At 42.4% G+C, this 14,616-nt stretch overlaps 1 protein-coding gene across 2 annotated transcripts in view; it reads right to left on the reverse strand.

Moving 5' to 3' along the window:
- mapkapk2a (MAPK activated protein kinase 2a) overlaps positions 1-14,047 on the reverse strand; it is a 31,367-nt gene extending 17,320 nt beyond the window's left edge. For both annotated transcript variants that reach the window (XM_070958334.1, XM_070958333.1), the window contains exon 1: positions 13,289-14,047. In XM_070958334.1, the coding sequence (XP_070814435.1) occupies positions 13,289-13,528 (240 nt within the window). In that variant the 5' untranslated portion in view covers positions 13,529-14,047. The remainder of the gene's footprint in view (positions 1-13,288) is intronic.
- Positions 14,048-14,616: the final 569 nt, after the last annotated feature.

A 14,616-nucleotide genomic window follows, 5' to 3' on the forward strand; every position in this document is an offset into this window, starting at 1 on the left:
ACAGCAAGGAAATTGCCTTTCAATGAGTAATCCAGCTGCGATCACTGGGTTTTCTTAATGCCCAATCCCAGTCATAGAAACCACAAAGGTCCTGTAACCTGGTTGTACATGTAAATGCACTGACTGTTTTGGACTGACTACTCCTCTAGGGATAATATTTGAGAGCCAGTTGCAGTTGAAAAATGGCTCCAAATCATCCGACTCATCAGAAATGCATCCCTCTGGGCTTATCAGTTCCTTTTATCTACATGCCATGTTTTTATAACAGTCGAGTCATGGTGGAGAAGAAGAGAGGGTCTAAAGTGCAGCTTAATTTCTCAAAAAAAGATGACAACAGTGCAAGTTGTAATGCCCATAAAATAATCATTTCAAGAAAGGGCGGAAACACCTATGCTAATGACATTAGTGCCGCGCACTAATGAAATGAAAATGAATGCTGTACAAATATTCTCTCATTTCATCCATCTTAGATGATGACAGACTGGCTATTGCCAAAACTAGATCTCAGTGTACAGCCAGCTCGATTAAAATTGATCAGGAATCAAACCTTAAAGAAAAGAACCAATAAGCAGAATCAATAACGCAATTGGGATCTATAAAATTGAATCCTCTGCCCAGCTCTAGTTATTGTCAGATCATGTTCTTTTACTCAGTCAACTGAAAGCACTTCACCCAGTTCAACCAGGACACACTTTAAACTGCAAAGTGGCTGACCTCAACCCCCCCGAGCTGAAACCAGAGAGCCAAACCGTGCTATAAAAGCCTCTTCTGTTCTCATTTGTGTTCATGCACCTGTTTCATATTGAACAAACAAGGCTGTTCAGCCTACATTTGCTTAAAACAAACTGAAACTAAAAAAATTTGTGAGGACAAACACTTCTGACCTGTCCATAACAATACTTATTCTAATACCTCAGAGAGATCACTGGTTAGGGCTGCAGTATTGATCACTGTGATTGACTTATCCTTCTGGTATAATAGTAAAGTAAGAAAACAGTCAAACGGGGCAAAAAGAGGAACATGCTATGTGTATGCATATTTTACACATTGAACAGCAGCATTTCAGCTTTTTATGCTCTTACTGAAGCCAGCAGGATCAAAAGTAAAATTCTAAACTATTTTTTTAAGACTACTGAAGCTTCTGCCTTTAACTCACTTCAGTTTCACTACATTAATATTAGATGGTTAAGAGGTTTTACTGTTGTTCTGACCCAATTCCTTTCATTTTCATGACAATTATTCATTTTCAAGGTAAGTGAATCAGATCTCACAGTCCTCTCAGTCTCTTTCAACAAAGCAAAGAGCACATTCAAGTCTGGCATTGATTTTTTTTTATGTTCAAAAGACCCACTCTTAAAGGGCAGCACAAGGCGTCTCTCACAGCAGCACTGACCACACGCTCATGTCGAGTCCACCCAAGTTTATTTTTAGACGCCTTGTTTTTACATTTATAAAAGGGCTACAAAAGGGTCAATTCATTGTTTCTCTGTTACTACGCCATTCCAGATTTCTGAATGCCTTATAGCTTTGACTACATTTGGTTTTAAGAGTTCACTGCACCTGACTTTCCTGCTGTGCTGCTGTATGTTGAAGTGTTGCAGGAGCTGACAGTGGCCAAATCCTGAAAGTCAGCAGATGACCAGCTTTTTTTTTTTTCTTTGTTCAAACCAACGTGATAATGTCCTTTTGAAAACACCCTTTGTTTTGAAGTCCACATCACTGAAAAGTCAAATATTGTTTGGTTATTATTTTAATGATGAAAAGCAATGAATAACTGAAACCGAAACAAAATTTCACTTCCTATTTGGACCAATTTAAAGTAAACATCCTATTTTATCTGTACTTATTTCTGTCCCTGTGTGAATTTCCCCTTTGGAGGATCAACAAAGGATTACTTTATTCATATTTAAGACAGAAAAAAATACACAGGAAATTACCAAAATAGGAAAGAAACTACCCACGAAAGATGAGACAGGTGGACAGACAGGAGAGGCAAGATGCCAAAGACAAGAGGTAACATGCGGATTTGTACTTTTATACATCTCAGTGATAACACACTGTTTTACTTAGTATTTGTGTAATAAATAAGGTTTTTATTCATGTACTGGCATGTTACTTATTAGATTAATTGATGTTAGAAGAAAGGGTGTGAGGGGTCAGTGATGGAATAAAAAGTGACTGTCTTTGTTACCAGGAAGAGTTGGTATGGTGTAGTCATGTATTACTCTCTGATTTATCTCAACAGTGAACACACAGCACAGTTCAACCAGCCTTTGGGACAGAACAAACAAGGGTGGGTATTACTTTCTGCATCACAGCAGAGTGAAATAATACAAATGAACACAGGAACCCAAGGACACACACATAGTAGGAATAGGATGGAACTGATACACCGTAAGCCGTCACACCGTCACACTTTCACCCTCTATAATGTATGGACACAGTTTCAAGTACCACATTTTTATAAAAATTAACATGAAATAAGTAGGCCACTACGAGCACCAGTACCACTACCAGTGCCAATATCTTAAGTGGAGTGATTCCTGAACAATACTTTTTTCAATACCTATTTTTATTAAATCCATTTCCATTTATTTTCAAAACATAATCACATTAATTAAATTAATAGAGTTCTTTGTACTTCTTTGTTGAACAGACTAAGTAAAAGTAAAAGTAAAAACAAAACTAACAACATTGACTTTTTGTGGTTCTTCACTTCATACTAGACACAGAATTTATAGTCTAGATTACACTGCCACCTGGTGGACATCAGAATACACTGCAAAGCAGTCAAACTGACCTATATTCCTATATCGGCTACAATAACAAAACAAAAACATGATCGTAATGGCCATGTATTGGCTGATATGGCTCATAGAGGACAGCAACTGGTATCAGCAGCGTGATCGGGGCATCCCTACAGAGCACCACATCAGGTCCAGGAGGTGGTTGTGTAGCCAGATGACTAAAAATATTGTTTGAATGTCTCATTACACATTGTGATTTCTTTGACTCGTTAATTTAGGCTACAAATCAGCACGCTTAAAATAACTATCGTCTGATTCTAATTTGGCTTGGCTTCCAATCAATCAATGCATGACAACATTATTGCTAACTAATAGCGTAGTCTTTTCACCAACTGCAACGCTGTCTAATGGACATCCCTGATTATTAAACAAGAGTAAGTAATGTCTAAATTTTGGATTTTCTCAGCTATGCATGGGGCAATTATGTTTTGAGATTCTTCAAATTTCTTCTCTGGGAACCATCACCTTATCGTGGTGGAGAGGTTTGTGTGTCCCAATGAACCTGAGGGCTATGTTGTCTAGAGCCTAGTGCTCCTGGTAGGGTCTCCCATGGCAGATTGGTCTCAGGTGAGGGTCCAGACTATAAATGGTTCATACAGACCCCATGAAAGAATGGCAAAGACGAGGTGATACCTGGCCTGGAGGAAGCCCCCGTCTGGAGCCAGGCCTGGACGGAGGGCCTGGACGGAGGGCCCGTCAGCGAGCGCCTGGTGGTCGGGCTTGCCACGGAGCCCAGCCGGGCACAGCCCGAAAAGATTACATGGCACCCTCATCTTTATCCTGTGGGCCCACCACCTGCAGGAGAAACCGCTGGGGTCAGGTGCGCTGCCATATGGGTGGCAGTGAAGGCCGGGGATCTCGAAGGACCAGATCTGGGCAGCAGAAGCTGGCTCTGGGGACGTGGAATGTCACCTCTCTGTGAGGAAAGGAGCCGGAGCTTGTGCGTGAGATGGAGCGCTACCAGTTGGATCTGGTGGGGTTCACCTCTACGCACAGCGTCGGCTCTGGAACCGTTCTCCTACATAGGGGGTGGATTCTTTTCTTCTCCGGAGTTGCCCAAGGTGTGAGGCGCCGGGCGGGTGTGGGGATACTCACAAATCCTTGGTCAAGTGCTGCTACGTTGGAGTTCACCCCAGTAGACAAGAGGATCACCTCCCTACGCCTTCGGGATATTGGGGGGGGGGGGGGGGACTCTGACTGTTGTTTGTGCATACGCACCGAACAGCAGTTCAGAGTATTCAGCCTTCTTGGAGACCCTGAGTGGAGTCCTGCATGGGGCTCTGGTAGGGGACTCCATAGTCCTTCTGGTGGACTTCAACGCACACGTGGGCAATGATGGAGGCACCCTGAGAGCCGTGATTGGGAGGAATGGCCCCCCCGATTTCTGAACCCAAGCGGTTGTTTGTTACTGGACTTCTGTGCTAGTCATGGACTGTCCATAATGAACACCATGTTCGAACATAAGGACACTCATAAGTGTACATGGTACCAGAGCGCCCTAGGTTGAAGGTCGATGATCGATTTCATTATTGTATCATCTGAAATGAGACTGCATGTTTTGGACACTCGGGTGAAGAGAGGGGCGGAGCTGTCAACTGATCACCATCTGGTGGTGAGTTGGGTCCGAGGGTGGGGGAAGACTTTAGACAGACCTGGAAAACCCAAGCGTGTGGCGCAGGTGAACTGGGAACATCTGGAGGAGGCCCCTGTCTGAGAGATCTTCAACTCATACCTCCGGCGGAGCTTTTCTGGCATCCCTGTGAAGGTTGGGGGCATCGAACCTGAGTGGGCAATGTTCAAAGCTTCCATGGCTGAAGCTGCGGCAGAGAGCTGTGGTCTAAGGGTCTTGGGTGTCTCAAGGGGCGGTAACCCTTGAACACCATGGTGGACACTGGTGGTCAGGGAAGCCATCCGACTGAAGAAGGAGTCCTTCCGGGATATGTTATCTTGGAGGACACCAGAGGCATTTGCAAGGTACCGACAGGCTCGACGGGTCTGGGACAGTGCCTAGGGAGTGGCAAATTGGGGTGGTGGTGGATTGCCTACTCCGGGTAGGGAATGAGTCCTTGCCCCAAGTGAAGGAGTTCAAGTACCTCGGGGTCTTGTTCACGACTCACGAGTGAGGGGACAATGTTATGTGAGATTGGTCGGAGAATCGGAGCAGCATCCCCCAGTCAGAGCTGGTTAATGTGGCCCGGGAAAGGGAAGTTTGGGGTCCCCTGCTGAAGCTGTTGCCCCCACGACTCGACCCCGGATAAGCGGTGGATGATGAGAGATGAGAGATTCTTCAAATTTATTTCTGTCCAGAAATGTCAAACTGTTAAAGAACTAAAAGACTGATATATGTGCTTGCATGTACTGGAAACAAAACTCATGTGCTGAAACTAATATTAGCACATCTAAATATAGCAGACTTCCCTCCACAAACAAGACTTCACAGTGCCTTCTTAATAGATGGACATAGTATGCGCACACAAGAACAGACCCCCGTCACCTCTCTGCTGATGCTTGTGTGCCTGCATGGCCCCCCATCTGCTGTTGGCCCTTTGAGGCAAAACAGTGAAGCTTGTGGAAAAGGAGGGAGATGGGAGGGGGGGCAGATGGGCACACAATACACTTCCTCTAGCAAACACAAAAGCTCCCAAGCTCGTGGCAGGACAGTGGGAGGTGGGATGGGGGTAAGATGATGGAGCACCCATCCTCCACCTGCCACTTGTGGGCCGGGGAAAAGTCCAGGGTTGATATAGTAAAACCAGAATCACAATCACACTGAGGGTGATAGGGCAGTGAAATTCTGTAGATGGAAGAGATTATAGAGGGGTGACAGGTTAAGTTTGGCTCAATTAGGAAAGCCTCTTAACTGGACAAAAAGGGTTAAAAAAAACCTCTCCCAGCAGAGGTGTGTGTGTGTGTGTGTGTGTGTGTGTGTGTGTGTGTGTGTGTGTGTGTGTGTGTGTGTGTGTGTGTGTGTGTGTGTGTGTGTGTGTGTGTGAGTGAATACAACATGATCCGATTAAAGACATCTGCTAGGCCAAACAACACCATAACATATCTGTGTATGCATGTGTATATTTGTATTGATAATGCTGTGTGTGTGTGTGTGTGTGTGTGTGTGTGTGTGTGTGTGTGTGTGTGTGTGCGTGCGTGTGTGTGTGCGTGTGTGTGTGCGTGTGTGTGTGTGTGTGTGTGTGTGTGTGTGTGTGATGCATACAAACTAACTTAAAGACATTACAATGACATTCTGGTCTTGGCTGCGATGTAATCTGTATGTTAAGTTTTATCAAACACACCCCTGTAGTATCACAGTTTTATGTGGCCACAAAATGGTGAGGTTAGGTGAAATAACACAGAAGTGTCTTCAAAATAAACTTGGAGTGGATTTTTGAGGGGGAGAGATTGCACATATATTCAAATATATTCAAATTTGCCCTGAATGATGAATAAGGGATCCATGTGAGCTGACATTTCTTCAATTTAAGATGCGATTTGTGCAAAACCTAACTCTGTATGATTCCACTGGAGTGCTGAGTTCTCAAATACACATACAACACATACAACTAGACAGTTGGTGCCTATGTTCCTAGTTTGTTACATGTAAAGCTCTGTTAAAGTTCAGTCACATCCTATCTCTGAAGACAGCTAATTTGCAGGTGAGTATTGTTAGCCAGCAGGTGTCCTGGTAAACAACACACATTCATAAAATTAGTGGCTGACAAGGGGGAGGAAGTGAGAGAGTATGACATCTGTACAACACAGAAACAGCTGTCTCACTTCCTGTTACAGGCTAGGAAATCTGCATGGAGACAGAGAAGATTGAGTAGGGTCTTTCTCAAAGAACAGCAGGGTATTGACAAAGACAGAGGGAGACAATGAACAGATATGTGTTGCTTAAGAGGTGAACTAGAGACTCAAAGCTCTTGGCACATTTTTGACAGCCTCTATCCATCCCTTTGAGCTGGGGTCACCAATTCCTCCCCATCTGATACCTTATGATTCATGGTGTCACATCTCACACTGCACCTGATGCAACAGATGATACTTGTGGCTTCACTGTATCAATACAAAAAGACTGGTGTGTGTAATCAGTTGAGAGAGAGAGAGAGAGAGAGAGAGAGAGAGAGAGAGAGAGAGAGAGAGAGAGAGAGAGAGAGAGAGAGAATGTATGAATTTACGGACTAAATGAAACTAGAGAAGTACAATACAGACCAGTTTCCAGGCAGCCAGCAAAGACCAGGAAGTTACTGGCCCTAACCAAGACATAGTCTGACACATAAACGTCTATAACTAACATGCTAAGCTAACCAGCTGCTGGTTCAGCTGCATATTTACCAAACATTTAGGGCAATATAGCAATATATTCTCATTTAACTCTCTGCTAGTAAGCGAGTGAATGGCAAATAATTTCTTCAATGTAAAAGAAATTGTCCCACTGTCCCATCCAGCATGTTAGAAGCTAAAGAGACAACTGTTAAACAACCAAGTAATTAATCAGTCAAATTTAGTAATCCAACTCTGATTTACAAGGTAAAAATACCAAACATTTGCTGGTTACAGCTTCTGAAAAATGAGGACTTGATTGCTGCTCCATACACCAACCACCAAATGTGGCTTCTCATTAGTGTACTTATGCACTCTTTTAGCTAATATTTTTACAAGAGCAACAGAGCATGTATCATGTTGAATGAATGAACTCTGGAAGAGAGAAAAACATTCACTTCCCTTTGCCGTTGACACCATTCAGCACTATTCAACCACTTTGCTTCCTTATTAGGAACTGATCATGAGACACAACATACACACAAAGAATAGTTGGTAGAGAATGACAGTTCTGTGTCTTTAGAGCCCATGAAGAAATGTTCAAAACCATTCATAAACAAGCACTGTTTCAGTATGACAGAGTGTTACATCAGCTTGGAAATTTCTCTGTATCACAGATACATTTGACTAGCTAGTTCTGGGTCCATGTTTTACAACCACAATACCGCATCCTTCCAAATACATTACACCCAACAAAACAGGGAGGTAACAGAGAAAGACAAGGTCAAAGTGGGGGTGGGTGGCTACTGCACCCAATCACAGAGGATATAAATTGCACTCCAGTAAATGATATTATGTCAAAGGAGCTTACAACACCAAGATAAATGATTACCAAAGGAGCATTAACTTCAGCTAAATCTGTTTGTTTGTAATAAATGTCAAACAAATATTTTCACAATCTGAAGTAGAAATAAGGCGTTGTGGCATCAAATGATCTGTCACAGTTTTACCATGACAATGTCAAAAACACATACTTAAATAAAACACACTGTACAGTTTCAGATTCCTTCACTGATCCCTGAGTTATAGCGAGCCCAGCACATACTGGCCACAAGCACACTTTGTACAAAAGGGAAAGAAAAACAGAAACAAGTGTCAGGCTTGTTTGTCTCAGCCCTGGAGTCTGTATGGCTGTAACTATGGCCAAATAAACAAATAAACAGTACACTCTCTGAGGATAAGGTACACTTCCCTCTCTAAGCAGACACACACATATATAGAATTGTGTAACACCTAGCCAATCAATTTGGCTTTCCTTGTCCAGACAATCACATATGGCAATCCGAGTGAGACTCTTTAAAGTCTATAACTGATTTTCTTACAACTTCAAACAACATTCAAGTGTCAGTCCCACTTGACCAGTGTGAATTTTTGTAAAATAAAAATTCTGTGGTATCTAATTCGAATAAAAACTAAAAAAAAATATACACTGTGCTCCATTTTCCATGAAAAGTTTCAGCTCTGTTGTACTGGGTTCCACAAGCATTCCTGACTTCTTCATGACCAACTAATTTGCAACCCATCTCCACAATGCCAAGGGGAACAGGTGTGGAGGTGCAGCCATACTTTTAAATGCACTCAGACACTGAAGAATTAGAGTATTTTGCTTCAGAGTAGGACAATTGTTCAATAATACTTCCTATTCAGTGAAAATGTTGTTCCTAATATCCTCAACAGCGGAACATAAAAACAAAGCCTGTAACGTGAACTACTTAAAACATCACTCCCACGATGAAAATGAGTTAAGGGCATTGTGCAATAAAATACTGAGTGAGATCATTTTCTAACTGTGAACATTATGAGTACAGCAACGATGACTAGTGACACCACAAGTCACAAGGACCAAATTGATAAGGCAAAAACTTACTTTCCACAAGAAGGTAAAGTGATGATAAACTGATTTTATGCTGAAAGCAGGGGGATTTTGCTGTCGCTCTTCCAGCAACGAACAAAAGACATCTTAGAGATACCACTCTCATAAGGGCACAGTTAGAGGAAGGGGTAGAGAAATAACTCCAAGAGGGCTACCAGAGAACCTCTTCCTTCCTCTCTCCCTCCCTCGTTTCCTTCCTTTCTCTCACCATCTCATGATTGAAGCATGGGCCTGGCTCTTCCCCTCAATTTCTGTGTAAGCTTTCATCAGACACAATGACAGTGTGAATGCTCGATTCAGAATAATTTTGCTGTGTGGATGGTGGATGTCACTAGAAAGACACCATCTTTTAAGCACACCACTTCAGCAAAGTCTGGATTATTTCGTTCTACAGTAGTCCAAGAGGAAATAAAAAAACAAAACAAAATCCATAATCAAGAACAAAACCCTCTGTTGGAACTGGCCAGTGGTTCCAGTTCCTCTTTTCTCAGCCAACCCTTGACAGGTGTGTTTACTTCACTGCAGTGACATCCACATCTTTCCAAATTTCAGGAAGCGCAACTTCAACGACTCACAAAATGTGGCCAAAATATTTAGTCATTCTGTCTGTGATTACATCACCTTAACGACGCACATTTCACTGAGTTCCTGTCTAGATGAAGCACAACCAGACTTAAGGAGTCAGTGATTAACCCTTAATGTCCAACAATGACTAGACTTTGTTTTTAAAACACCTTGTTGGTCATGACTTCAACATGTGTTTGTAAGCTGACATCTCTGCAACTGTCTGTTGAATAGCTTTGTATAATATAGTAAACTGGTTATTGTCATCTTTTTTGCAGTAATCAGACGACTTCCACATAAAGTAAACAAGAAACCTTTCCTACATTGAGTTAAGGGATTGTGAGAAATTTAGTGGATTGATCCAATTTCATTCAATTCAAAGCTTAACTAAAACTGAAATAAACTGTACAAGTCAAAATAAAACCTAATAAAGTTCAAGAGCGGACTATTTACACACGCGGAGGTCTTTAATCTTTATGGTACCTGTTGTTGTAGAGATGTGAGAGCCAGCCTGGCTGAGCCATGCTTTCTCATCCAACCATAGTTATATATATATCAGGCCGACACAAGATAAAATCAATTTCCCAGCTGCATTCAAGAAATGCCATGAAACTGTAATCAAGCTATTTTAAATGAGTACACATTTAGCATCACTATTTCTACAAAATATGAAGACAACTACAAACACCACTGCAGGATCTCATAATAATAAACCACCTGTTTTACTTGTTCATCAATATTAAACTCAACTTTCCCCAGTATTGGCTGAACAAATCGGCGGTAAACCCTTTCCATCTGAACTTGACAGTTCTGTCAATATGTACAACAGAGCTACGTCCAAGTCAATGAAAAAGTCTTGCACAAAGCTTTGGGTATTTGAGTTAAGCTTATATTTAACTGATACTGCAGCAGGTTAATGCAAGGCATGAGCTATACCTCCCCTGAGCCACCAAAAAGCTACACAGCTAAATGGCATGTAGACCAACAACTAATTTGCATTCAAAAATACAGCCTGCGCATTTATTGCAATGAGACTAATGCACTGGCACAGAGGGGGGTCCTGACACTGAAGATTGCCACAAAAAAAATGCAGCACTGTCTCTGTGTCGACCACACACAGCTCAATGCAATGCAACATTATCCGGTTACCCAGATACATTGTCTCATACCTTGGGACTTGAAAATCTACTGTTTACCACACAGAGAAAAATGATGGCCCACAAGATCCAAAATAATGTTCTCAAGTAGGAAAATTGTGCAGTCTTTTGGCATCTGTTAAGCCTTCAAACGAATAAATGTATTATTCAAACTGGACTTTGTGAAAGAATTATTTTATTACCCATATGCTACAGCAACAGGGCCATACAAACACCTCTTTTGTGTTTCTTAACACTGTGCTATTATCAGTCAGAATGAGGCCTTAACCTGATTGCTTCCAATAACTTGGTTTCTTGTGTGCATAATGTAGTCACTGAAAGACGATTTGCTGCAGATGCCTCACAGCCTTCGGGAGTGTGCGTGTGGCAGGACACTTTTAAGGCAGGCCAATCAACACAGACGGGAACATATAGCTTTGCCTCAGACAAAAGCCACACAGTCAGAGGTACTTAATCTCTGCAACAGGCTATAATACACATACTGCATTACAAAGTATGGCAACATCAACTGTTAGTACTATCAAGACCTTAGGGTCTCCACATTTCTCTGCCACAATCTCTCTCCCACAAGCACAGCGTTACAAATTATTCTGCTGCACCATTAGCACAAAACTTGGTTCAAGAGACAGGTGAAGGTTTTACAAGGTGATGTGACCTTGGGCACGGCTGGCAGATTTGTGGTCCTGGCATCTACTGCAGACCTAATGAATATAAGAGATGAGATGGGGCTGACTCAGCTGACGTCAGTAAAGGGAACAGCAAGGACATTAGTTCATTAGTTCATTCAGTGAAAACATCGACCTATTTGGCTGAGAATATATCAGTGAAGATAGCATATTTCATGCCAAGCTAGGCTTGTGCTACAAGATGTTATATTGACGATGAAGGGGTGATCAACAATTGGTTTTCTTCTTTGTCCTTTTGTGAAGTGCAAACATTTTTCTGGTTTACTACTGGCTCTTATGTGGACTTCAACAGTCTGGACATTTGAGCAAGGCTGGAGAGGAAGAAATCTTCGGGTTTTAACTATCTGCAAAGGACATAAACGACGTTCATGTTTGGATTTAATTGTTCCCATGACAAAGATGGCGAAGGTCAAAACACTGCATAATTAAACTTTTGGGTGCTTACAATATTCAGTGAGTAAACTACCTCTTTTTTTATCTTTGTATACAGTTTGGACCTGTACCCAGCTGGGGCTTAGTGCAATGACAAAAGCTCTCTTCAGGTGCCACATCCATGCCCATCTGAAATCATAACACGTTACACTTGGTCTTCACCAACTACAACTAATGTCTTAGAAAGACATTTCATAAGGTATGAAAGAGTGTAATGAGACTTTCCATGTTTAATACTTATGAAACAGAAACAAACAAACAAACAAACAAACACACACACACACACACACACACACACATACTTGAGCCCAAAAAGCTGTGCCCCACTTGGCTAATCTGCATTTGAGTTTGAACCACCACAGACGATCCCAGGCTGTAAAACTTACTTTAACATACATTACACTACAATGCCTTCTATAATGTTATGAAAAAGACTGAATTCTCCTAAAATACATGATTTTTCTGGGTCGTGTTTTGGTCACCTGTAGGTGGAAACCTGTTGTGACGTTTGTCCTTTATTAATCATTGACTGATGCAGAAAGTGATCTGTAGAGGTAGTCCCTGATACTGCCGAGTCAGTCATTTACAGGATACAGGAGAGTAGCTTAATTTAAATCCAGAGCACAAACAGAGGGCTGAACATTTCTTATCTCATCACACTGAATGGTGGATGTGGATGATAAGTAAAACAATTACAGTGCAGAATGCAGAAAATTGCTGGAGTAGATTGAGAAACAGTGTCAACATCACACTGCCAGTTCATCAATGTGCTCTGGACTCAAACACTGTTCAGAGCGCCCTGTGGAACCTCTCATAAGGTTCCGCACCAGGTTTAAATTAATTCATGATTTGCACACACAACCGCCTCAAATTGAAATATGAGAAATCCTTTCATTCTAGATGAGGCGTCTAAATTGCAGCCTACATGCTAATAACTGATCAACAAACGCCCGTTTGGGTTATTTTCGTTGGGTATTGTAATCATGACAAGCTATGATCAACAACTAAAAAGTTGGGTTGATCATTATTATTACCACCCTCACAAGGCAGTAATTCATAATAACTAAGAAACTACATCTACAGACTATTTTATCTGTCAAAAATACTGAAAATAGAAAAAGAAATAGTGCAAAATAGCTTAATGTGATGTCTTGAAATTGCTTGTTTTGTGCGACTGACAACCCAAAATCTGAAGGCATACAAATGACTTGTTTTCACGTCTTTTTATTCTACCAACATTTGTGTGAGCCTAAAAAGGTGTGTAGTCTGAACTGAGACAGTTTGGGCTGCCACTGGCGACAGCTCCTGAAAACAACAGCTGGACACAAAACCTCCACAAGAATTACACCGGTTAAAAACAAGAGGGTCCCATTTTCTTCCAGGCTGTTTACATTTCCCGGCTTTGCCTCAGTAATTCTTGCTTTCTGACCAGTTTGTACAAATACAACCTACCTTCAGCGCATACTTGTCTCCAGTCTTCTTCTGGAAGATTTCGAGCACCTTGCCATTGATACCCAGCCCCAGCACCTGGCTGGTCACCTTGTAGTCATCTGTTATGGCGTTCTTCTTGATCTGTAAGTTGGGTCTGGCGTGGAAGGAGAGGAACTGGCCCGTAGGGTTCTGCTGCCCGCTCGGATTCTGCTGGCCCGCCGGGTTGGGAAACAGTGGTTGGTTCTGTGTGTTGGACAGCATGCTCTTGGTCTTGGCTGGGAGACGAACAACAACCGCCTCTCAACAATACCTTTCTGCCTTTCTCCTTATAACACGGACCGAGTCTTCTTCCTGGGTGAGCTGGCCTATGACGAACTGTAGCAGCCAGGCCTGAGGAAATACCGGCGGTAGTTCTGACGTTAAAGGTTAACAAAGTCACTTGGTTAGCCGATAAAATGCTAAATTAGCTAGCTGTTAGCATGCTAGCTCGATCCTATTCTTGACCTGTGATTCTCGGCTAACAACTCAGCTATCGGTTAGCTTATCCATCTCTGGTGGTGTCCGCCGTCCACCGGTTCCTCAAAGAGCACTTCGGGAACTTTTCTAAAACATTCCGTAAATCGGCGACAGGACTGGGTTTTAAAATAAGAAACGTAAAACCTCGCGAGTGAAATTAAGAACACGACAAAACACTGAACGAAAGACAGACAACAGAGGGAGAAAAACTCGGGATACCAGTAACGTTAGCACGCCAAACACAGTTCACTTTCCGACGGACAGACCCCCAGGAGGAGCAGGTTTTACTGCTGACGTCATGGCCGGGGTTTTTTCAGCCCTTAAAGGAGAACTTACCCTGAACGACAGAGGAAACGACCGCATTTATGTAACAGACAGATTGCGTCGATAAGCGGAGACTGGGGGCACAGAAGACACAGTCCAAAGCACCCCGCACTATTTCATTTTAATTAACTTGGTGTTTATATTTCTTCAGCCTGCAGGTTAATGGTGTCACCCCACAGGCCGTAAGGGGGGATATGATGTTCCCCACACAAGCCACCAACGTTAGCAGATGAACCCACTTGCAGTGCTTTGATAGCGGGCAGACAGAAATAGACCCCGTGATCTCCGACAGCAGTCCTTCTGGTTATCTCAAGGTTAGACATGCTGTTTCTCAGCCTGCGTCTCTTAATTAAAAACAATTTCGTGTATTTATGCCTCGTTTTGATTGGCTTTATTCTTCAGTTCTCTGTCTCTTCTTCAGTTTTTCTGGCTGTAAGTCTTTATGTCCAGAAGGTCAGACTCTGCGTTGGTCAAGGGACGAGGTGAAAACTCTAAAACTGTTCATCTAC

Source organism: Chaetodon trifascialis, chromosome 3, assembly GCF_039877785.1.
Source record: "Chaetodon trifascialis isolate fChaTrf1 chromosome 3, fChaTrf1.hap1, whole genome shotgun sequence".
NCBI lineage: Eukaryota > Metazoa > Chordata > Actinopteri > Chaetodontiformes > Chaetodontidae > Chaetodon > Chaetodon trifascialis.